The sequence below is a fragment of the Leptonychotes weddellii genome, chromosome 6, assembly GCF_054177405.1.
Source record: "Leptonychotes weddellii isolate Sample4059 chromosome 6, ASM5417740v2, whole genome shotgun sequence".
NCBI lineage: Eukaryota > Metazoa > Chordata > Mammalia > Carnivora > Phocidae > Leptonychotes > Leptonychotes weddellii.
The window spans coordinates 18,046,610-18,070,426 of NC_138374.1; the positions used below are offsets into that span (position 1 = coordinate 18,046,610).

Consider the following 23,817-nt stretch of genomic DNA (forward strand, 5'->3'; position numbering starts at 1 on the left):
TGTTCAAGATAAGATAAAGCAAGAGGTTCAACTTTTGAGATGCCTTCCTTCATCTATCAAAATTAATCAGGTCCTCCCCATTATACTCTTCATAGGATCATCCATTTTTCCTATATTAAACTCTTCTTAGTTTGAAATAATATGCTTATATGTTTACTTGACAACATGTGTTTCCTTCATCAAATGGTAATGAAGATGGTGTACACACATACACTCTCTCTCACACATACATACACACTCCTACATACATACGCAGAGGGGGGAGAAAGCTGCCAGTATTTTAAAATGTAGGAAGCCAAAATGAAAAATAAAAACAATCTAACAAAAAAATATGCATGCTTATATTACATCAGCACTATTGATCAAAAATGGGATCTGGAAATACATTTTGTCAAACAATACCATCAAAGCTCTTTGATTACATTAGTATCTTCAAAACTGTCTTCACTTAAGAAGTGACAAAGAATCATGCTATGTCCAAAAGAACACAATGCTGTTTCCTTTGCAAGGAGAAATCTAGAAGAAAAAGCTTTCTTCGGGTCAACAGTCTCATCTGGTTAGAATGATGCACATTCTGCTGAAAATCCAGCTTGATATTAAATCAACCACCACCTATAGTTAGGTATCTCTTACCATCTCCAGGCCACATGAGTTTTAATCATAAAATGAGTGATAATATCTTACCTTCATAAAGCAGAGAACTATACCGAATGAAATCTTGAATTCCCTTTTTATAATTTGTGATTTTCCACACCATGTATTCAATATTCTGGAAAAAGGCCGCTAATCAAATAGGAACAGAAGCAGCTATCCTACTGACTTACAAGGCATGATCATCAAGTCTCCTTGAAACAACACTTCCATAAGGGAATATGTCCTTTAGAAACTCCAACAGCAAACTTATGCTTCAATGAAGCATTTAATGGAAAGTCTGAGTTTGTTTAGAGTGAGGTACATAATTCTTTTTTTTTTTTTTTAAGATTTTATTTATTTATTTGACGGAGAAAGACACAGTGAGAGAAGGAACACAAGTAAGGGGAGTGAGAGACGGAGAAGCAGGCTTCCTGCTGAGCAGGGAGCCCGATGCAGGACTCGATCCCAGGACCCGGGGATCATGACCTGAGCTGAAGGCAGACGCTTAATGACTGAGCCACCCAGGTGCCCCATAATTCTTGATAATTTTTCATTTAAACTCAGTTTTAGGGGAAGACAGAATATCACAGAAAATATCACAAAGGAGGTGTTAATCACTCAACATTTGGAAAATACTGAAGAACAATACTAACATCACAAAGAGTTTAACTGCTACTAATCTCTACTTTTGTCCTGGTACTCTAGGAGTTATCTATTCGATAGAGACTCAGGAACAATTTCTTGATATAGAAAATCTGAAGAGCATAGAATAGTAAAAAGAAATTTCACAATAAAAATAAGGTTTCATTCAACTATTCAGTGAACAAAGAGGTACATATTTAAGAATAAAAATAGAAAATATAACAAATTTTAAATTACTTCTACTGGTAAAAGGATAGTTTCTTAAAAAAAGAATTCACCACTACTTCCCCAAAAAACTAATAATCCATGAAGAAGACAACCAAAAAGTCTTTAAAGCTAAAAATATAACAATACAATCATTCCCTTCAAGACTAAAACATTTCATAATTCTGTAGTTTAAGAAAAGTTAAAATAAAGCCTTACAAGCAAAAGGAAAGCTGTTTTGTTTTTTAATGTCCTCAATCCTAGCAAGTGGAATTGAAATGTGGCTGGTATTGTGAGATTCTTTAATATCCAAAGGATATCAAATAGAATAAATTTTTCATCAACTTAAAATTCAAACATAAATTGGTACTTACTATTACTTTCTACATCACCTTAAAACAAGGCAATTACTATGTGTCAGACTCATACCAACATTTATTGCCAATATTTGACACACATATGGTTCTTGCGGATATGTTTTAATATTTTATTTTCACGACAGGATGGCAATGAGTGTTCTTTAAAATTAATTGCGACATTCTATAGTCTACTCTAATATATCTATATATTATACTATAGTATACTATAATATACATTTAAAAGAAGTTGGAGATTTTTAGTCTTCAAATACTACATATTATCTTCCTTTCCAAATATATTATCGCTAACATCCTTTAGAATACAATGTAATCAGAGTTTGCCAAAGTAGGAGTTGCATCATTTCTTCTTCCAAACTTTAATATGGTACTCAGCACAAAAGAGAAATTCAGTTCCACAGAGGGTAGTCTACCTGGAGTTTGAAAACCTTCCATTTTTAAGAAACACCTACTATGTACAAGGCATTGTGATAGATACTGGGGATAAATCCTTAAGCAGAAGAGATTCAATTTCTGCCTTCATGGAGTTTTTAGTCCAATGAATGAGACATGAATTTATCAATCAGAGAACTGTATTTCTACAAACTATGATAAACACCATGAAGGAAAAGTAGGAGTGTCATCATGTGAACACCTGATCTACTTTGGCTCATGAGAAAAGGCTACCCTGAAGAAGTTATGATTGAGTTGAAATAAGAGTGTTATTAGATAGAGACAACTCGGCAAAAGGGTAAAGAACAGAATATGTGCAAAGACCTTGAAGTAGGAGGAAACATGGTGTATTGAAGAAATTGAAAGAAAGCTAGCCAATATAATTCATCAGAATTGTATATGGGGCATGAGTAGTTACATGGATACCAGTTAGGAGGTTACAACAGTTCTCCAGGTGAAAGATAGATGGTATCTCATTAGGAGGGAAGTAAAGAAGATAAGGGAAAAGAAGGCAGATTCAAGAGATACTTAGGAGAAAATCAGTGTTATAATGAAGCCAGGGAGAGTAGCATTAGTAGAGTTTTAAAGATGACAGATCTTTAAATTTTTCAGTTGTAAGACCAAACAGTAAAAAGCTGGGAATCTGAGCTTATGTGACGTTCCTCAATAAGCCAGATAGCAATTGCAGCCAGGTTTTCTAATAGCAGTAACATCTTAGGAAGGGTGATTTTAGGAAATGTGCCAGAAGGTCATGACCAAGACTACAGTAAAGTCAACCACGTATTTAAAAAATAATTACATATTATAGGTCCCACTTCTGAATTGTCAGTTAGAAGGATATCATATGATAAAATTACTGGGATTTTCAAGGTACATGTTTGTAATATCACATTATATCACTTATTTTTTTCTCTCCTTTGTACTTATGTGAAAATAAGATTTCAAGACTTAAAATATTAGGAGTTATATCAGGGAGATCATATTACACCTGAGAATATTAGGGGGGGAAAGCCAACCAAAATTATATCTGAAAGATGCTAAAATGTCAGGGAAACAAATATCATCTTATGACAAACAAGATATCAACGTCCAAGATGCATAATAGTAACAGCAACTTCCACACAAGTAGCTTTTTGATCAGGAAAATAAGACAGATATGCTCATAACTCTATTCCTTTCCTTGTTTCAGATGACTAATAAATGGAGAATTTTTACAAGTCTTATTTCTTTCTGCTTTATGTAACCAATATAATAAAATTTCTACTAAATCCAGTAATAGGCCTAAAGTTAACAGACCTTATGGACATAAGGTCTCCTTCAAATGGACTAACAACCCCATTTCCCATATACCCCAGCACTGGAAATTGATCCTCGGCTCCTCTATTCCTTGAAGCAGAAGTTTTAAACAAATGGTAAGGAATAATAATTTCTAGTGTTTGACTTTAACATACTAGTTCTCATCTATAGGCCCCAGTCAAACCCCACACATGGGTGGACCTTAATATATTCTAAAATCTATTTCTTGCTCTCTCTTTTTCTTTTCTTCTTACTACTTATATTCCTATGAAAAATTATCTTCCTTAGTCTTGGGTGGTCCAATGTATACATAATTATTTTCCCATGGGTACTATAAGAACATGGCATGCCTGTAGTTTTCCAGATTTTCTGATATGCTGTGCTAAAACATACAGTAATTAGCACTGTGGTCCCACACACAATAGTAGAATCCTAACAGGAACACTACCATGAAACAGAAACACCACTTAGTCAAAACCCCAAGCTGAGCAAGGTATAAATCAATAGATGACAAAGATTTACTAATGACCTGTAACATAACTGGTAAAATCTAGAAACGTGTATCTTATTTATGCATCTATAATCCTTGAATTGTTAGTAACAATGCCACATCTGCAATGATGGAGTGGTATACTGAATAACTAATATTGTAATTGATCTCTAGAACTGTCAACAAATCAGTGCCATAGAACTTCAGAGGAAAAACGGACCTTGGTAAATATGTAGTCGTTCCCTTCATTTTACAGATGAGAAGAGGGACAAAGAAAAAATGTAGTAAGATCATTTACCTGATTTCTACAAAATAGGAAAGACTCAGTAAATACTTGTAGCATGACAAAACCCAGGTCTGGTTTCCTATGTGATACTCTTTGCATGTCTCTAAATTAAAAAACAAAAACAAAAAAAACCTTTTTTAATCTACACATGGACTGAAAAACCCATGAATTTGAATTCTTGAAATACAGATCCTAGTTGCTGACACTGAACCAGAGAAACTGTGAAGAACAAAAAAATTCATACTTATTTGTTCAAATGCTGCATATCATATTACATATTTTCATTCCAAAACTATCATACCATAAAAAACCCTCTAGACCGACCAACACATAAACATAAATACAGCATATTAAGCTTATAGCTAACTATTTTTATAATTTTAAAAATTAAGTTTGAGGGCGCCTGGGTGGCTCAGTCGTTAAGCGTCTGCCTTCGGCTCAGGTCATGATCCCGGGGTCCTGGTATCGAGCCCCGCATTGGGCTCGCTGCTCGGCTGGAAGCCTGCTTCTCCCTCCTCTACTCCCCCTGCTTGTGTTCCCTCTCTCGCTCTGTCAAATAAATAAATAAAATCTTAAAAAGAAAAAAAAAATTAAGTTTAAAGAACACAGAATAGGGGCGCCTGGGTGGCTCAGTCGTTAAGTGTCTGCCTTTGGCTCAGATCATGATCCCAGGGTCCTGGGATGGAGCCCTAAATTGGGCTCCATGCTCAGCAGGGAGCCTGCTTCTCCCACTCCCTCTGCCTGCCTGTCTGCCTACTTGTGATCTCCCTGTCAAATAAATAAATAAAATCTTTAAAAAAAAACAAAAACAAAAAAACACAGAATAGTCCTAATGAAGAAGCCAAAAAAGGAAACACACAGCTTTAAAGATCAGTCAAAGGGGGAAGGGTGAATCCTAGTTTTGCCTCAGCAATGTCAAAAATGCAGAGTGGGAAGATCCAAACTTTTGAGCTCTAATTACTATCTGTAGGAGCCTCAAGTTTCCTGCATCTATTAGTAAGAGCCCCTATTCCTGCTCTCTCCCCAATCTACTTCCCCAAGTGACTACCCAACTACCTGTCTGGAGTTCCCCAAACTCTTCAGGCAACCTTAGTTACCCAGAGATTGCTCTGTGCCTCTCCAAAATAAATGCTTACATTCTCTAGACAAAGCTTTGGGGATCAGAAAAAAAGGTCTCATTTAATTCCTCTTGTCAATGGAAAAAACGGCATCTGTTGATTTAAAGATGGCCTTTTGAAAAGTTCCTATGAGCTGAATCCTTAGAATTCACTGACCCTCTGGGACAAAACACTGAAAAGACAGCCAGGCACTACCAAAAGTTTTCAAAAAAATGGAAGTCAACTATGTCTGAGTACATACAGACAAGCATTTTCTAGAGATCTCTTTGGACTGAAAAATAAGCATCTTCTTTCTCTGTGTTTTTTTTTTTTTTTTTTTCTTCTTCTTCTTTAAAAGCTCCCTTACCAACTCAATCTTATCAAGTTAAGAGATACAACTTTCATAGCATGGTCTTCCCTTTCACCCTTAAATAACAAATAGACCTTGCCCACTAACTTCCTACTCTAACCAAATATTTTTATTCCTTTAACAGAACCCTTGATTCTGCTTTATATCCTGCCTGAGCTATTTCTGGTTTTTAAAAATTCTTCTTGGATCGTCCAAGTTTAAAGTTGGCCCAAGATTACTTTTAGCATGTGGTTGCATGCATGGACACATGCTGTCAAGTCTCTTAATTTATTGTCCCTCTCAGACACAGATCTCCCCACTTAATAAACCCAGCAAGAACTCTTTGGTTTTCTTTTGGATTCTACTCCTTCCCTTCCACACAAAGTCAGGTTATGATATCTAGACTTTATTAGTTTAAAAGGGCCAAATCTCCAGGGATGGTGGTAAAGGAACTCATTTGGCTATTCAGTGTTGCTCCAGACTTGGTATTAGAGAACTGAGGCGAGTAGGGCCTGCACTTTTGCCTGAGTGTGTGCTCCCTCCCTCCAGCTGCCCTTTCTAAACCTCCCAGCTTGCTACCTGTTGGCAGTGCTGGTGTTGCTGCTCCCGTTGCTGTGTTTCTGTGCTCGGCTCAATCTCCTTGGGGGCTTTGAATGCTGCAGCCGGGGGCTCGGCATGGAGGGGAACGTGGAGGCATAGCCATGTTCACACTCTAAAGAGACAGCAAAAAAAAAAAGAGAGAGAGAGAGATGATAACAGGAATGTACCCAAATCCATGGATCCACAGATTTAAAGTCCCTGCAGTAAAATGCTGCTGGAAACAGAAGAAGAAAAGGAGGTAACATTTTTCCCCTTTTTGGTTGGAAGATAAAATTCTCAGTCAGTCCTTCCCAGGACATCGATCCTGTAACATTATATACAGACCCAACCCATCACCTGAAAGGGGTACAAATACTTCTTCTAAACCAAGTAATTTCTCCATCCTCTCCAAAATCCTTTTCTCCAAGAACTCTTGACTGAAACACACTGATTTCTGAGACTAGTTGCCACCCACCTCAATTATTTCACCCGCCTCGAAACCCCCCTTTAACTCTCTCCATTCTAGGTCTCTCACTCAGGGCTCCATTTTCACGTATTTCAAACCATTCAATTGCCTCATCTCGGAGGACATTTTCTCCCCCGACACTTTAATTTCCAGAGTTCCTACTCTTCACTCCCCAGTCTCTTTACAACTCTTCGAGTCTCGGTCCCTAAATGGGGTCCCGTCTCCTCCCACCTCAGTTTCTCAGAGGTCCCTTCCCCACAGGTGTGCATCCTCCTCCCCACGGGCTCCTCGGCAGGCATTCTCTTCCTCGGCCGCCAGCCTCGCCTCCTCCACCCCTACCTGCGCCGCCCCCTACCCCCTTGCTTCAGTTCTTTCTTCCCTCTTGCCTCCCAAGTCCTCGGGCTGGCGCCCACTCTCAACACACTCCCTCCCTCTGCTCTGGCCCACCTCCCCTCTGCCCCCAGATCCTCGTCCTCCCGGCACACACAGGCCCGCGCGGCCCCTCCCGCACCCCTCCCCTCGCCGGCTCCGAGCGCCCACCATCACCCGCACCCCTCCCCACCCGCTCTCCCCTCAGGCGCGCACCCCTCCTCACACCCCCCCTTACCACGCACCTCCCCTCACACGCGCTCCTCTCCTCACACGCACCCCCGCCTCCCCGCACACGCACACCCCTCCTCACGCACGCACCTGTCGCCCGCGCACCGCTCCTCACACACACACCCTCCCTCCCCTCACACACCCCTCCCCTCACACACGCGCTCCTCACTCACACTCCTCCTGCACGCACCTCTTTACACACGCACCCCTCACGCACGCAGCCCTGCCTCCCCTGCTCACGCACGTACCCCGCTCCTCCCACCCGCGCCCTCCCTCCCCTCACACATCGCACCGCATTCCCCGCGCGGAGAAGTGCGCGGGCTCGGGTGGTGGCGGAGGCGGGGGCGCCCAGCCGTTACCTCGGTCTCGGCGCTCCAAAAACTCGGCCGCCTCAAGCAGGCGCTGCACGTTGATCATCCGCACCCTCTCCATGGGCACCGCTGCTGGCGACCGGGGCCTCTCCGTGCTCCCTTCCCCGGCCGACAGGAGGCGCCGCAGGCGGCTACAGGCCGGCGCCGCCCCGGGACATGTGCGGCGGGCGGGCGGGCGGGCCAGCCCGGCCGCGGCTCGGCGCGCTCTCCGCCGCCCCCGCCGCCCCCGCCGCGCCCGCCGCGCCCGCCGCGCCCGCCGCAGCCGGCAGCCCGCGCGCGGTTTGTTTACCTCTCCGCGCGAGCACGGGGGAGGGGCGGGCGCAGCACCGAGGCCCGCCCCATCCCGCCCCTTCCTCTGCCTCCTGGGAAATGTAGTCCCGCCCCCTCCCACTGCACACCGGGATTGGTAGTGTACACACACACACACACACCCCCCAGTGCGCCGGCGCTTTGCCATATTCCGCAATGGCAGCTGGGAAATGTAGTCCAGTTCGACTTCTGGCTCTAGGGTGTAAAGACTAAGAAGTTATCTGGGCTTTACTTCTGGGAAGGAAGAATTTGAGCCAGTTACCGGGAAGCTCTTTTCTCAGCGACTTCCGGCGGGTGCCCAGGACCTGGCGCATTCATTACCTGAAGTGCCATGTTCTAGTCCTCTATCTACTACCACTTTTTCATGTAACTTCCATGCCTCAGTTCCCCCATCGCAAAATGTGCTGTTCGGCTGGCGCACACACAAGCATTTGAAAAGCCAAGATCACTGTTCAGAAACCGGGGATGATCCCATCCGTACCACAGAAAGTTTCCATGAGGCCCTTCTTCCACCTTGGTTTCCACGTAGAGGTAGTTCTGTACTTCGTGCGTTTTTTAAAAAAAATTATTTTGCTCTGGACCCTCGCTAGTGTCTTTAGAGGCTAGAAATCCTCTCTGGTGTTGCCAGTGAAAGACATAATTCAGTGGGTAAGTGATTTGGGGCTGAAGTCACAAAGGGTTCAGTTTAAATCCTGACTCGGCTAGTTACACTACCTGTCTAGACTCTTCAGGCCTCATTTTCCTCATGTATAAAATAGATACAGTTACTCCATTTATCCAAACATTGAGGGCCTGCCATGTGCCAGGCACTGTACTAGACATAATGTGTACAGTAATGAGAGAAACAGATATGGACTCTACTCTCAAGGAGTCTATAGTCAGTAGGGCTTATTGTGAAGATCAAACGAAAAAATTCCAGCACTTAGTACATGCCACTCAGTTAATGGAAGCTATGATGATTGTTTCCTCTCTTGTTCTCCTCCATAGAGAGGGAACTGAAAGCAGGGGCTAAAGAGAGCAGGGACCACATTAAAGGATTGCCAATGGCTGCCCTCTCTTCCATTCTCATTCCAAGTCCTCAATCTAACAAGCCCTCAAAGTCTAGACCAGAGTTTCTCAACCTCTGCATTATTGACATTTCAGGCAAATAATTGGGGGGGGGGAGCGCAGCCTTGTGCTTTGAGGGGGCAGACTTGTGCTTTGGGGGATGTTCAGCAGCATTCCTGGCCTCTACCCACTAGATGCCAGTAGCACTCTACCAACCAAAAAGGTCTCCAAACATTGCCAAATGTCTGCTGGGGCACAAAAATCACTCCCAGTTGAGAACCATTGGTCTACGGAGAGGAAGGGCAAGAGGGTCATAACTGTTGAATGCTCTAGGAGCAAGCTGGGAATTGTATAAACATCCATAACTTTTTCCCACCCTGATTATTTTAACCTGCTGGTGGACATCCAAAATAACAGGAAGCTCTTGGTGAGGGGAGAATTTCCCCTTCCCTGTGGTCATTCCAGTGGCTACTGCAGAAAATATCATCTCAGAATGAAAATCTTACTCTCAAAAATGTCATGAGATTCATGCCGCATTTTAATGCTCTCTCTCTCTCTTTTTCTTCTTCTTTTTTTTTTTTTTTCAAAGTGAACAAGATTTCCAATGAGGTCAAAAGCTGCAAAATTATGCCAGCCCTTTTAAATATTACGCTTGGCACCACATTTAAGAACCAAATAGATATTCTATCAAATGCAGGGAGACCCAAAATGAGAGGTGTTCCCACGCTGTTCACAGGAGAGTTTATTTCTTTTGTAAAGACTTTGAAATAGGGACTTTACTTTTTCTGTTGTTGGCTAGGTCACTTCAGATCTGGGCTTTCCCATTAGGTATTGGTAACAACCACTCTTGACAAGGGACATGTTGGGTAAAGGGAAGAATGGAATTATTTAAAAGAAAATAGCTATTCACTAAGATCTGTTAGTTAATGGTAGAAATTATTAGGTTGAAAGTTAGTTTCTACCACTTGTAGACGCCTTAAGCTTTAGATCCCAAATTGCTAAGGGCTACTGCAGGAATTTAAAAGAGGTAGATTAATGACAAATAAAAGTCTCCCCAATGGGAGATAAACCATGTGACATGCAATAAAAAAAAATGTACCAACTGAAAATACACAGGGGTTTAAATCCATAGATCATAAGTCCTAGCAGTTATTAAGAGAAAGCAGGATGCTCAGTGCATGTGCCTGACCTTTCACAGTTGACCTCCAGATGAATTAACCAGCCCTTCTTTTAGAGTCATGGCCAAGAGGGAGAGGAGGAAATGGAAAGTAGGGCGAGAGTCACCAAAAAGGCCACCTGCATATGTTGAAGAATAGCAGAGTTGATGGTGATGGAGGGCAGTGGGTAGTGTTAAGGGCAGATTTATGTACAGGAATAGTCAGTCTTTTCTAATAGCAACTGAAGGTGCCATTTCCTTTTCCCTGCTCTGGCTGACTCCCAGAGTTCTTGCTTTGACATTGGTCACAAAGGCCTCCCGCAGCACAAAGCTTGGGGCTCTAGCCTCAGGAAAGGAATGCTCTTCTCAAACCATCCCTCAGCACCAGTCCCAGCCTGGAGGAACCTAGAAGCAGCTGTGGCCTTTCTTTTGCTCAAATGAATCCAGTTTGCCCTACAAATGCAGATGGGGAAACTGAGGAAAAGTAAGGCTTCCAAAGTCTTCCGACCAAAGAACCTGGAATCTTACCCGCAGTCTCCGGTTCTGTCCTCTCCCTAAAGATCTCTCTCAGGGGAGCCTCATTTGAAGTTGGAAAAAGTCCTCCTGAATCCCCCAGGCCTCTAACAAACACAACCCAGATGGGGATGAGCTGCCCTCTGGAACAAGCAGGCAAAGCTCTCCGTTCTTAGGGGTTTACTCGATGCAAATTTCCAAACGACTTATTGCAGATTCATGAACTATGGAGGAGACTGGTCTGTATGACATCTTTTCTGCAGACAGGAGAGATGGAAAGAGGGGAAGGGACCATGAGGTTAAGTTACAAGGCCAAAGTCACTGTATTGGTAATAGCTGGTGCTTAAGAGAACTTCCCTGAAAGTGCAAAATGCTTGCTGTACAGGGCACTGTTTTCTGCCATTATCTTTAAGGATGGGGGTTTTCAAGTAATGAAGGCTGAAGATGGAGGAAGGGTGAGTCCTGAGCTCCTAAATGAGAACCTTCACAGTTATACGTCTTTCCATCCTCCACCCCAAAATGACAACGGCAGCCTCCTTCCCACCTCTGCCCTCAGGGCCCCCAAAACGTGAAGAGCAGCAGAAAACCTTTCCTTCTGCCCAGTGAGTCAGCCTTGCCTAACTTCATGCGTAAGCTCTCCTCAAGTCAGCAGCAGCTCAGAGCTGCGGGTCTGCGTGCAGCCGAGATAAATTTGGGTCTAGAAAGGATGACGTAATGCTAAACCCGAGAGGTGGCTGCCGCCTCCCAAGGCTCCAGTCGCCAGGGCTGCGGGCTGACATCCCCAACACACGGAAAAGCACCGAGCACCCAGGTGCCTGAGCTGGGGAGACAGGGAGAAAAAGGACGTGGGGGCGGGAGGAAACGGCAGGGGGAGGCAGTGTTCATCTGAGATCACTGAATCTGAAGTTTGTTGTTTTTTAACTTCAGTTTTCTGGTGAGATCAGGCCACTGGCAGAGGCTCAAACAGCTGCACTTGACTTCCATCCTGGCCTATCTCTTCCCCCTTAGAAAAGGGCTTCTTACAATTTTATTAAATGGCTCTTATTACAGCAGCCTATTCCGGTGATTATAATGGATGTGTTAATTTCTCGAATGTCCTTTCGCTTCTTTTTTGCATTAACTTGGATCCAAGAAGAAATCTGCATTGCAGGACTCAGTTAATATGCACATCTAAGACATTTGCTGCCCCTGGAGCATCCATCCCACTTGGGGGTACAAATGATAAGGTATTCTGGATTTTGGAAAAGGACTTTGCTAGGGACATGCCAAGTTAATGCCTCCCCTGTCCCCCAACAAATAACATTTCATGGTTAATTTCATAGAAGTTTATATCATTAAGCTTATTCCTCAATCTAGTCTCCCATTTTCCATTTTTCAGATGAGAAAACTGAGGGCCAGAGAGGTATGGTAACTGACCAAAAGGCCACACAGCAGCTATCTATCAAACCCCCCAAGCAAGGATTAGGATTCAGGCCCACAGACTCTCATCCTGTGCTCTCTACCCATCTCCATAATTCTTCTTCTGGTTGATCAGTGTTCTTATAAATAAACAAACAAACAAATAAATAAATTAGAAAAAGTTTTCTGATTTTTTAAATTTGTGGAGTCCCAAACCTTTAAATATCAGGTTACATTCCAAAGGGATCCAAAGCCTGCTTTTGTTTTCTGTTTAAGGTTCATTCTTCTCTAAGGAAAGGGTGGCCTTGGAATCAACTCCCTTGCTGGTGATGACAAGCCATGGGCCTAACCTCATTACACCAGTTTAATTAAAAGACTACCACAGGTAAATAATCTTTATTGTATGGAAATGGTTTCCTTCATCAGGAATGCCTCCTGAATACTTTTTTCAAATGACATTTCATCATTTGGTGCTCTAGTCCCTTATTATTCTCCTTTAATTTGTGGTTATAATCATTTATACTGGTAGATTTCTTGACTTTCAGCCATCCCTGGCATATAGCCCACTCAGCCATGGTATGTTATTCTTTTGAAACATCGCTCATTTCATGAATTAATATTTTCCTCAGAATGTTTGCATCTATATTTAAAAGCAAGAATATACTATATATATCTTTTGTTGCATGTATCAGGTTTTGGATGCAATGATCTGTTCTTTCAAAGGTAGATGCAACTTGATTTTAAAACCTTAAAAAAAAAGAAAAAATTGCCAGAGGCCTTCCCTGCTGCTAAGAGGATGCCCCACATTCTTGCCACAGCCCTGGGTAACCCTCCCTCCCCTGCCAGGAGCCTAGCTAGAGCTGCCCTGCCCCCACCCACTGGCATCAACACTCCCTTCCAGACAGCAGAAACTTGTGGAGGTCACTCTTAGGCTCAGCCAGGCCCTGGAGACTATTAAGCCACACACCCAGCCTGCTGCCTTGGGGCTGAGTTCTCCACCTCAGGTGCACCATCTAGAATGAAGACACCAGGCCCTTCCTTGGCTCCTCAAGAACAAGACTGATCTCTCCATCTCTTCCAGCCCCAGCATTCTGATTCTAGGATTCTGGGATTCCCCAGAGAGCTTAGAACAATATGCCTCCATTTGTATACTAGGTTCCACATAATGAGAGCCAACTGTACACGGTGCTCATCATACAGTCAATTCATGGATTCCTCAGCACACCTCTGAGATTCCCTGGTTCACAGATGAGGCCTAGAAAGGTTAAGAGATTTGCCCAGTGTCACACAGGTAGTGACCAGATTCAAACTTAGATTTTCTAATTCTGGGACCCCACAGCATATCAAAGTATGTTTAATCAGATCAGCCAAACAAAACTGGTTAGGGCATTGGTCTCAACCAGGGGTAAGGCGATCCCCTGAGAGGCTTTGGAAATAAGTAGGAGTGTCTTTCTTGAGTGTCACAATGACTGGGGGGTTCTGCTGTCATTTAGTGAGTAGGAACCAAGGATGTTACATCCTGCAGTATTCTGGACTAATCTGCACAAGAAGAACTGTCTCACTAGTAGCTCCCTTGTTGAGAAACACTAGGTCAGAAGGTTAAAGAGAGAGAACTCATCATTCATTCAGCAGATATTCCTTAAGCATCTTGAGCACTAAGCTAGATGCTGAAGATAGAAAAATGAATGAAACTACTTAATGAACCCGGGGCTCAAGGTGCTTGTATCCTAGCCTGACACACTGAGGACAAGCCAGCAAAATCAGAGTAAATTGTGATAGGTAGGATAAAGGATAAATAATAAATGCAGGGTGGCTTCGGGTGGATAGGAGGACCAGGGCAATCACAACGGCTGCCTAGGCTGGCCTCTCAAACTTTAATGAGCACACAAATCCACCTGGAAATTGTGATACAATACAGATTCAGATTCAACAGGTCTGGGGCGGGGCCTGAGAGTCCCCTTTCTGACAAGCTCCCAGCAGATGCCAAGGCTGCCCATCTTAGGACCACACTCACTCTCAACAGTAAGGGTGAGATAGGAAAGAAACTATCGAAAGGTTTGAAACAAGTACGTGACATGAACCCAGTTATATTTAAGATCACTCTCGTTTCCTCGATCTCCACTGAGGAGAGGAAGAGGTTGGACCTATGCCGCTTGACCGGAACCAGCTGGCCCACACCGTCACGGTGGCAGCCAGGGTCTATAGCTCATCTCTGCAGCTCACACATGCTTCTCCCCTCCGGCTTCTCTGGCAGAAGCCCTTGGCTCGAAGCAGGGCCAGACCAGCTGCCCTACAATCTTGAACGCCTTCAGGAAACCCAGCACAACCTGGTAGGGTGTGGATTCACACCCCTGACATCCTAGTGTGCGGAGCCACAGGGGCTCTACTGGTTGGGTGAGTTCCCCAGGGGCTGCTGGGCAAGGTGGGATTGCACATGCAAGGAGCGACACCCTAGACCAGTGTCCTTCAGAAAAAGGGCCCTCATCTGACTTTAATGTCAATACCCAAAGAGCCCTGGAAGCTTTGGGCTGCCTTCTCTCCGCCCTAGGATGAGTGGGAAGTAAAGGAAGTCACTCCAGGGAGGCATCCCCCAGGGGACCCTCAGCTTGGACTTCAAACATTCCAGATTCCATCCCTTTCCTCTTGCCCCTTGAGGCCTAACTTCTCATAAGAAGAAAGAAAAACCTAGGTTTGAGTTTCAGCTCCACTCTATGTTAGCATGTGGCTTTGGGGAACTTAGCCTTGCTAAGGCTAAGGCTTTCCTCATTTACAAATGAGGATAATTCTAGCACCCTCCTATTGTATGGTTGTGAGGATTTAATACAGAGCACTTAGCATTGTGCTAGTACATAGTAACTGCTCAGTAAAGGGGGCCATTATCGCTATGCCTTTGGAAAACAGAGACAACATTGCACTTGTCAGCAGTCCCCTTGGGGACAGCTTATCAGACTCCTAGGAGACAGGCAAGAATTATTTATTGGTCTCTATTTGTCTATCATTTGTACTGGAATATGAGCTGGAACTGGAGACCCTACCGCCTGCACTTTGAAAGCACCAAGCACAGGGCTTGGCTCCTGGCAGGTTTTAGACATTATCTGTTGAATTGAGCTAAATTTTACAGCTGGTGAAAAGAATTAAAGAAAGTTGTATGCAAGGCACTCAGAGTCTTAGGAGTCAAGAAATATGGTATGGGAGGTCAGGTGTGGTAGAGGAAGACGGAGATTAACACAGGGATGCCATAAGGCAGTTCTGGGCCCCTGCAGAAAGAAAAACAGAGGCCGCCCCAGCTCCCACCAGCCACCTATGGCCACAAACACAGCAGCCCTGGGCATGCCCTCCATTTTAATACAACAGTATTAAAATTGTCCCAAATCATCTTTATTCAAGTATTCTTGCTAATGGCCATAAAGACACAAGAGTAAAGTATCTCAAATAGTAGGTAATCCAAATCCCTTTTTATTGGCTTTAGTTTGAATGTCCCAATTTCCCCCAGGACACTATGTTTATCTTTCTAATTTTGCTGTGTTTAAATATCCTTAGCAGATGCTGGAGTTGGATATAAGAGGTATGTGGCCAAGGGCATGTTATATGGGAGAGTGGGCTTGGTAGGAACACTGGTATGGACAATCCTCCAAGTACAGAATGCCCCAATCTATAAAGAGCTGAGAGTGGAATGTGCTTATTTACAAGGCTGCTTATAGGGTACTTAGTTTCCTAAGCTCAGGCAGAAAAAAAAAAAAAATCCAGATCTGTAAAAATTACAAACACAAAACACAAAAGATTTTAAACACAGGGGTGGGGGTAGGGGGTGCAGGGAGGGGAGGGACTATTCCTTTTAGGAAGCTTAAGATAAATTTTTGTCCCATCTGTAATGATGGCTAGAACCAAAGACACCAAGTCCAAGTCAGATGCAATTCTACATTGTTGGGGTTCACTTTAAGACAAGTGAATTTCTAAAACCTGGCACTAGAATAAACACTCCATGCGTGAGGGCAGGGACTGTAGCTCCAGGACTAGCAAAGTGCCTGACATAAAGCAGCAGTATGTGCTCCTTACATATCGGTTGAATGAATGAATGAATGAATGAAGACATTCACAGAACAAATTTAGGGAGAATTCCTGACAAGCAACATAGTTCCACAGATTATAAAAGGATATGCCATGAGGGCCTTTTAAAGAGAGAGTCTCCAATCTAAATTTTTTAAAAAAGGGATCCTATTTACATATATTTCCTGGAGATTTATTGCTCAAAGCAAGGGTCACCTGAACTTTCAAAATGTTTCACAAGCAAGGGGCCTAACACAACTCAGCCAAGATGAGGAAGTAAAGAAGTCTCAAGCTCTGGAGGATGGCGGCAAATTCCCATTATTTTTGGCCGGGGAGATCAAGTCAGCTGTTGACAGCTTTAACACCTCCAGCCAGGCCACTCAGGGACAATGATATCAGAGACAATTACTTCCCCTTAGTAGCAGAAGAACCAGAGAGCAGGTGTCTGTCCCTGTGGAATTGAAGCCTCTCTCCAGTGCGAGCCCAGAGTTCCCCCCACCACTCCCAGAGGAGGCCCCTCTGGGAAGACTTGTATTTCTCCTCCTCAGATAAGGCTTGGGTAGCCATCCTGTCACTGTCACTGCCTTTGGGCTGCTTCTACTTCCCCCAGCCCCATTGTAAAAGAAAATATTTTTTTTCTAAATGGCAAATTCAAATTAGCTTCATTTTGAAAGACCATTGAGAATGTTGCAATGACCTTTGCAATAACTGGACACACCCTAGGATCAGTAAACCAGGTTTGAGAATTGCTGACTTTATAAGCACCTGACCTGTAAAACAAAAGCCCAATTTGGGGCTCTGCTTGTAATCCAGTCTCACACCAGGCGAGAGGCCCATAAGAGTCTGGTTCTGCCTCTGCTGCATCATCTTGGGCAAGCCACTGTCCCTCTCTGGGCCTCAGCCTCCCCATCTATACAGTGAGGGTGATGGATACTCTGTGACCTCTGGGGCTCCTTCTAGCCCTGACACTCTGTCTTGCCACCTGCCTCCTTTAAAAACAAAACCTAAAATGGAGTGGAAGGAAGAATGGAAAAGTCAAGAGAATGGTTCAGAAGGTGAGACAGCAATACGTGCCCCCCCCGCCGGTCGCTGATTTCTGCCTGCTGAAAATTGCTTTCTTCATTCTGCAAGAAGATTCCCATTTCTTGCTGGGTTGTTGCTTTTTTGCTCCTTTTTCTCTTCCCTCTCTCTCTCTCTCTCTCTTTTAACTCAAAAGCCACAAAACCACAACTCACCTTCCCCAAACGGGTCATTTGGAAGCCAGAGCTGTCGGGGGTTAGGTGTGTCAGGCCTGGCATCCTGGTGGTATCTAAGTGAAGAGCAGGCCAGGGCAGCCATGAGCTTCTCCTCCAGAAACCCAGTTTAAATCAATATTTATCCAACTGTATTTATAGAAAGTGGTGGTGGTAGGGAGGAGGGGATGGGGTAAGGAGGCAGGGGGGATCTAAAACAGAACAAGCCACAATGACTGATGCAAATCTTTGTGGCCAATTCGTTTCTGCAGGGCTGGGCATTTTTTTTAAGGCAAAAGACCCGGCTTTTGATGAACCTGCTGTTGGCCCCAGTACCATAGCAACAGCCCAAGCCCTCTGATATGCCCAGAGGACAGACTTGGGAAAGGCAGCAGGAGGGGGTGGTGTTTCCTAGGAGCCTAAACTTGAGTTAGGGCCAGGAGAGTTGAACAAGTCTGAAAAAAAACCTCTCTGGTCGGCTTTTCTGTCCTCGGCCTCACTTCTCAGCCTTTTCTAAGCAGGGTGTGTACAAGAAGACCTTGAACAATCAACAGAGTGTTTCAAATACCAGCTCTGCTATGGGTTGCTGGGTGACCTTGAGCAAGTCATTTTACCTCTCTGGACTTCATTCCTTGGCTGGAAAATGTATACATGCATATATGGTTAAGACTGCAGGCTCATTCTGGAATCAGAGGCCTAGGTTCGAAATGCAGCTCACTAAACCATATGACCTTTGGGCAAGTTACTCAACATCCCTGCACCTTGGTTACCCCCTCCATAAAATGGGGTAATAAAATTGCACACATCATGGGGTTGTTGTGAAGACTGGAGGAGATAATGCACATTTAGCCCCATACTTGGTATATAGTCTGTGCTCAAAAATGGTAGCCAGTACTGATTACATAATGCAGTTAGTTGCTGATGCAACATGCAACCCTCTTCATTTCCCTCAGTTTTCCCTCCAAACTCTTGACCAGCCATCCTCAGATAAAAATCCCCATTTCGGGGTATGTCAATGGGAGAGTGTTTCCATCAGTGGGGGAGGGTCAATGAGCAGCTATTGTTTTCCCTTGGAACTGATGGGACCTCCTTTTTCCCCCCAAACCAGGAATGGCTCAATTCAACTTCTCCAATATTCTAAGGGTCCCTTGGGTCGCCTCTGCAGGGTGCCCGGTCCCTGGGAGCTCTGGGGTTCTGAAAGCCACAACAATATTCTCGAAGTCTACTTCTGGCATTTACCAGTGGGCAGAAATCATATTTAAAACTGGAAAAAAAACTGAATCTGAGAAACATAATTTAGGATGCAGCGAAAATAAAGACCTGATTTAAGAATGTTCTTTACACACAGCCCCCAAAACCAAATATCCCACTCCACCCCCACCGTCAATCAGCCCACAGAGTTTTCAGGGAAAAGCAAGTGCACATAGTAGATGCTCAATACATATTTGCAGAATGAATGAATGAATCGTAAGATGCCTGCTATGTAGAAATGTGACCTGCTTGAACATTAGTTGCCATCAAAGCCCTCAATTTTAGCAAGGCTGCCCTAGTCCCCTGCTCTAGTCCTCTAGTCCCCTGCTAGTAAACTGATTCATTTTCCGGGTCACAGCAGATGACAGTGGGCACTTTCAACTCTCCAGGCCTAACCTACCATCTCTGTGCTGCCCCTGGTCTTTACAGGCCAAGGGCAGTCTGTGTTGATTATGGGAGACCCTCTTTCCTTGGAAGAGATCAGTATTTCCAACTCTTCTCCAAGTCCCTAGAAAGTCTTTACTGTGTCTCCTGGCCTTCAAACCTGATCACTGTGCCATAGCCAGTAAATGATAAATCCAACCAATCAAAGAATGTATATTAAGTGTCTCTGTATGCCCAGTGGTGTGCTCTATGCAATGGTGGCCTATACTGAAATGCTATAGGTGATCTTTTCCCTTAGGATGCTAATCACCTCCCCGGGAGGATAAAGCTAATACACAGGAAGCAAGTAGAAGATTGCATGGTTACTGATTATCAAAGCTCAGAGAAGAGGCTATTTATTGAGCACCTACTATATTCCAGGGACTTTAAATGTTTAAATGGAGTTGTTCAGCAATGATGTAAGACTGGTTCTACTGTCATCCTCAATTTACAAAAAAGAAATGGAACCTCAGAGAGGTTAGGTAATTTGTACCCAAAGTCACAAAGCCAGTAAGCGGCAAAGGAGGAATCTGGGCCCTGCTTTGGGTAACTGTAAAGCTTTCAGTCTCTCAACTACCGTGAATTAAGAAATAGCCAGATGAGGCTTCCTAGAGGAGGTGGGAGCTGACCTAGGTCTTGAAGGGTGAGTAAGGTACAGATAACCTCAGAGGAATAAGAGAATGAAGCCATTCTAGACAGAGGGAAGAGTCTGAGTCAAGCACGGAGTCATGACTGCGAAGCGTGCTTGCTGGTGGACCTGCTGGACAGGAGCAGAGAAGATTAAGAGAGGAAGGTGGGGTGGGGCCAAATGACACCACAAAGCAGCAGCTTCCTCCATCAGGAGGAAGAGGCTGCTCCTTGGCCTGTCCATGCCCCTAAGAAAGCACCTCACCCTCAACCCCACATAATCCACTCCAGAGAGCAATCCCTGCCGTCTCCTCCCATGTAATCATTCTTCTCTTCTTAAAAGCATTGCCCCCAAACCGACCTTCTGCAGACACTGAGAAACCCATTTCTATCCTCTGGACGTTACCTGTTAGAGTAGCTTCTACTTGCCCCACTGAGCAGCTTTTCTGTGAGTCTGGTTCTTTTTCCCTTTCAGTTTTAACCTTTTCCAAAACAGGAAGTAAATATTTGTCTATCAGTCGGTCCTAAGTTGCCACCCCTTCACTGGACCCCAAATGGATATAGAGGATGCCAGAGGTGATTTACATATAACTTCTGATTTTGTGATAACCGATCCTAGTCTCCATGATTAATATTTCTGGAGACCTTTAATTTGAGATCCTTCAGGATTCACATCAGTTAGAACGTCAGGAAAATGTACCCGCATATCCTTGGGAATCCTTGTCTTGCAATACTGGGTGACTTAATTTGAACACCCTCCCTGAGGAGACTCACCATATCTACTGGGAATAATTCAACACTGGGGCCACAGCTTGGTGAGCACTCCTACTACGGAAACCTCAAAGAGGCAACGAAAAGCAGTTCTGGCAACAATGGAAAATAAGGCAAGCTCCTGCCAAGTAAGTACTTTGCAAACAACAGTAAAAACGAAACGTGTGAACTCGTGACCACGGTCTACTGGTGCATTTCGGGAAGGTCTCACAGAACCCGAAATGGAGAATCAAGGCTGACACCCATCTCTGGGGAGAAGAGCGTCCCTTTAAGAAGGAATTGTACCAGCTGGCCACACTACAGCTCCCAGAGATTTCCTGGCTTGCCTCCTGGCCCCACCCACCAGTCTCTGGCCTCAGCAACGCGTGACGTCAGAGTAAGCTGAAGCTGGCGATAGGCTGAACAACGCAGCTAGGTCAAGTCCAGTCAGAGGAAAGAAGTTTGTCTCCATGTGGAAACCATGTGTCTCTAGCTGGGAGGGGGAGGAGGAGGAGGCGGAGAAACTGAGATCAAGTGATTACAGGGGAACTGGCTGAAATGAACGCGGGGAGGTTGTGCACCTGAGCCGGCCAGCAATGCCCTTTGCAGTCGTGACCTAAAAAGAAAAAAAAAAAAACAACTTGCCCAACAAACAAAGCTTGAGCCCCCTCCCATCATAATAATAATTAAACAACTAGGATCCCTGCTTCCTTCCAAAAACCAGGGACCTGAGAAATGCTGGAGTCCTATCGGAACGCCCAGATCCCCCTCCCTCCCCCAACAACTGAATGATGTAAGCCTTTCGGAAAGCGGGGCTCTGAAGCAAAACAAGCCCCGCGCGCGCGGAGCGACCCGCAGTGCCCGAGCCCGGCGCACGCACGACCCGCCCCCCAACTCGCGTTATTGCTGTGCACACGCGGACCGCCGTGACGCGCGGGCATTGTGTGCAGCGAGCAGAAAACAACGGCGAGCGCCGCCAGCGCGAAGAAGCGCCCCCAGTAAAATGAGAAAGATGTAGGGCCCGCCGTTTTCCGTACCAGGAAACCCAGACCTGGCGGGAGGTGGGGGGGGGGGGACCGAAAGTGGGGAGGATAAAGCAGCCCCTGTGGGCCGCTTCTGTTTGCAAGGGGCATAATAGAGGGCCCGGCGATGGTCGCCCGTAGTTTGCTGGAGGTCACCCTCGCCAGCAAGAGCTATTGGGGAGGGGGCGAGGGCCTGGAGCTGGGTCCCTGCAGCCAAGCCCGGCAAGGCGCAGCGGCCCACGCTCTCGGGGAAATCTGGGGGCCGTTGGCATCACGTCATGCAGAGCCAAACAGCGGCGGCAAATAGAGGCAGGAGAGCTAAAAATACTCCCGCGGGGAGCCGGCCGGAGCGGGGGGGCAGTAGGGCCGAGGGGCTGATTACGCACACGAAGTTGACTTTGACTGGGGCGCTGAGGTTCCCGAACCCCTCTCGGGGGCTGCGGGGCTTGCAGTGCGGTCACTCGGGAGAGGGACCGGGAGGAAGCCCCCTGGCTTCCTCCGCCACAGGAGCCCCGCTCCGCTGCCGTTGGCCCGCCCCGTGCGGGGTAGCCCGGCCCGGCGCGCCCGGCCCTCTGCTTACGTGACTGGTGGCCACGCCGGAGCCCCGGCACGGGGTAAACTAGGAGGTGGCGGCGGCCAGGGCGGCCGGGGACGCCGCGGGGGAGGCGGCGGGGGCGGGGGCGGAGGTCTCTGATTGTCTGCGGGTGCGAAGCGGGGGGCGGGACGCGGTGGAAGCTCCAGCCACCTCCTTAGTACACCATGCTTGGGGGGTGGGGGACCAGGTTTGCCACACACGGCCAAGGTGCCCTCTTTGGGTGCACCCCCCGCCAGAGTCGTCACCACGGGACAGACTCCGGAGAACCCCGGACAGGGGTGAGGGGTAGCTAAAGAAATCGCGCCCCTCCCCCCTCCAACAAAAGCAAACACACCAAACAAAACCACGTCTTCACCCAGCTCCCCACCAGCTCTGGCTTTTCAGAAACTACCCTCCTGACGAATGCACTCCCCCCCCCCCCCCATGAATAATCGCAAACTGAGCCGGCTACACAGCCAGCGATGCGCCTTTCTCGCAATCCTGGCACTCCGAGAAAACAGGAGAGAAGAGAAAGAAAAGAACATACACAACCGTCCTCCCAACACAAATCCTTGTTTTTGCCTTCAGCCACTACACAACTGGCGCTGGCAACACACGGTTACTTTCACCCTGGAGGCCTGGGGTGTTGGTCAGCTAAGGTGTTTTTGTGTTTGAGGACTGTTGTTGTTGTGTTTTAGGGGGAGGAGGTTGCAAGATCTGACACGTTGCAATCGGACCATTCCCCCCACCCCCCCTCGTCTCATGGATCTTCCTACTTGTTCGGACCGATTAAACAGTCTGGTTTTCTCCAGTCCATCGGTTTATCTGCCTCGACCCCTTACCCCTTCTCGCAGCTCTTATTTGTGAGGACCGTGCTGGAGACGCCGCACACGCGTGCCCCCGTTAGGACGCTGAGTCGACTGCCTGGGAGGACTGGGGGACCCAGCAGGCAGGGGCAAAAATGAAACAAACAAATACAAAAAGGAGGCCAGGCCGGGGTGGGGCTCCCAACACCCCCCACCACCACCACCAAACATTGCTCTCCACCTGAATCCGCAAGGGTGGGGGGGCAGGAGGACGGCAGAAATCGACAAGGCAGGCGTTTGCCAGGCGCGCTCGCTCGTAAGTCGTCTCCCGGAAAATAAAGAAACCGCACACAACAGCCCACACCTTCTTCCCCAACTATTGTTTCCTGCGAGATCCCAAAGTTTCCTTTTAGCTCTGTCCCCCTCGCCAAGTTTCCCGGGCGCAGGACGGCGGGTCTGGGGCGAGCTGCTGGCGCTGCCTGGCCCAGCCGGCCTGTTTGGGGGAGGGGGGGTGGCGGCACCCCAGGGCAACAGAGGTGCTGGGGGACTGTATCCGTGGACGCGATGGCCTGAGCCCCGCTGCGAGAGGGGAGGAAAAAGCACAGTAGACAGGAGGGAGAAGCCGAGCCGAGCCAGCCAGACCAAGCCCATGCCGCGAAGGGCTGTTTGGTTGTTGTTGTTGTTATTGTTGTCGTGTGTGTCTCTTGTGTGTTTTTTTTCTCGAACCGCTGAGCTCTGCCTAGGATTTCCAACTTTCGGCTTCTAATCCTCACCCCACCCAGGAACGAGCGACAGAAAAACAACACTTGTCTGCCCGAGAAGGCTGGGGGGGGGGGGGGG

At 46.2% G+C, this 23,817-nt stretch overlaps 1 protein-coding gene across 3 annotated transcripts in view; it reads right to left on the minus strand.

The window, feature by feature from the left end:
- The window catches only part of MXI1 (MAX interactor 1, dimerization protein), an 82,069-nt gene that overhangs the window by 57,533 nt on the left and 719 nt on the right, over positions 1-23,817 (minus strand). For 2 of the 3 annotated variants that reach the window (XM_081823572.1, XM_081823571.1), the window contains exon 2: positions 6,386-6,518. In XM_081823572.1, coding sequence (XP_081679698.1) covers positions 6,386-6,518 — 133 coding nt within the window. Of the gene's footprint in view, positions 1-6,385; positions 6,519-7,810; positions 8,037-23,817 lie in introns of those variants that run through there. The other variant, XM_006735761.3, reaches the window with a different exon arrangement.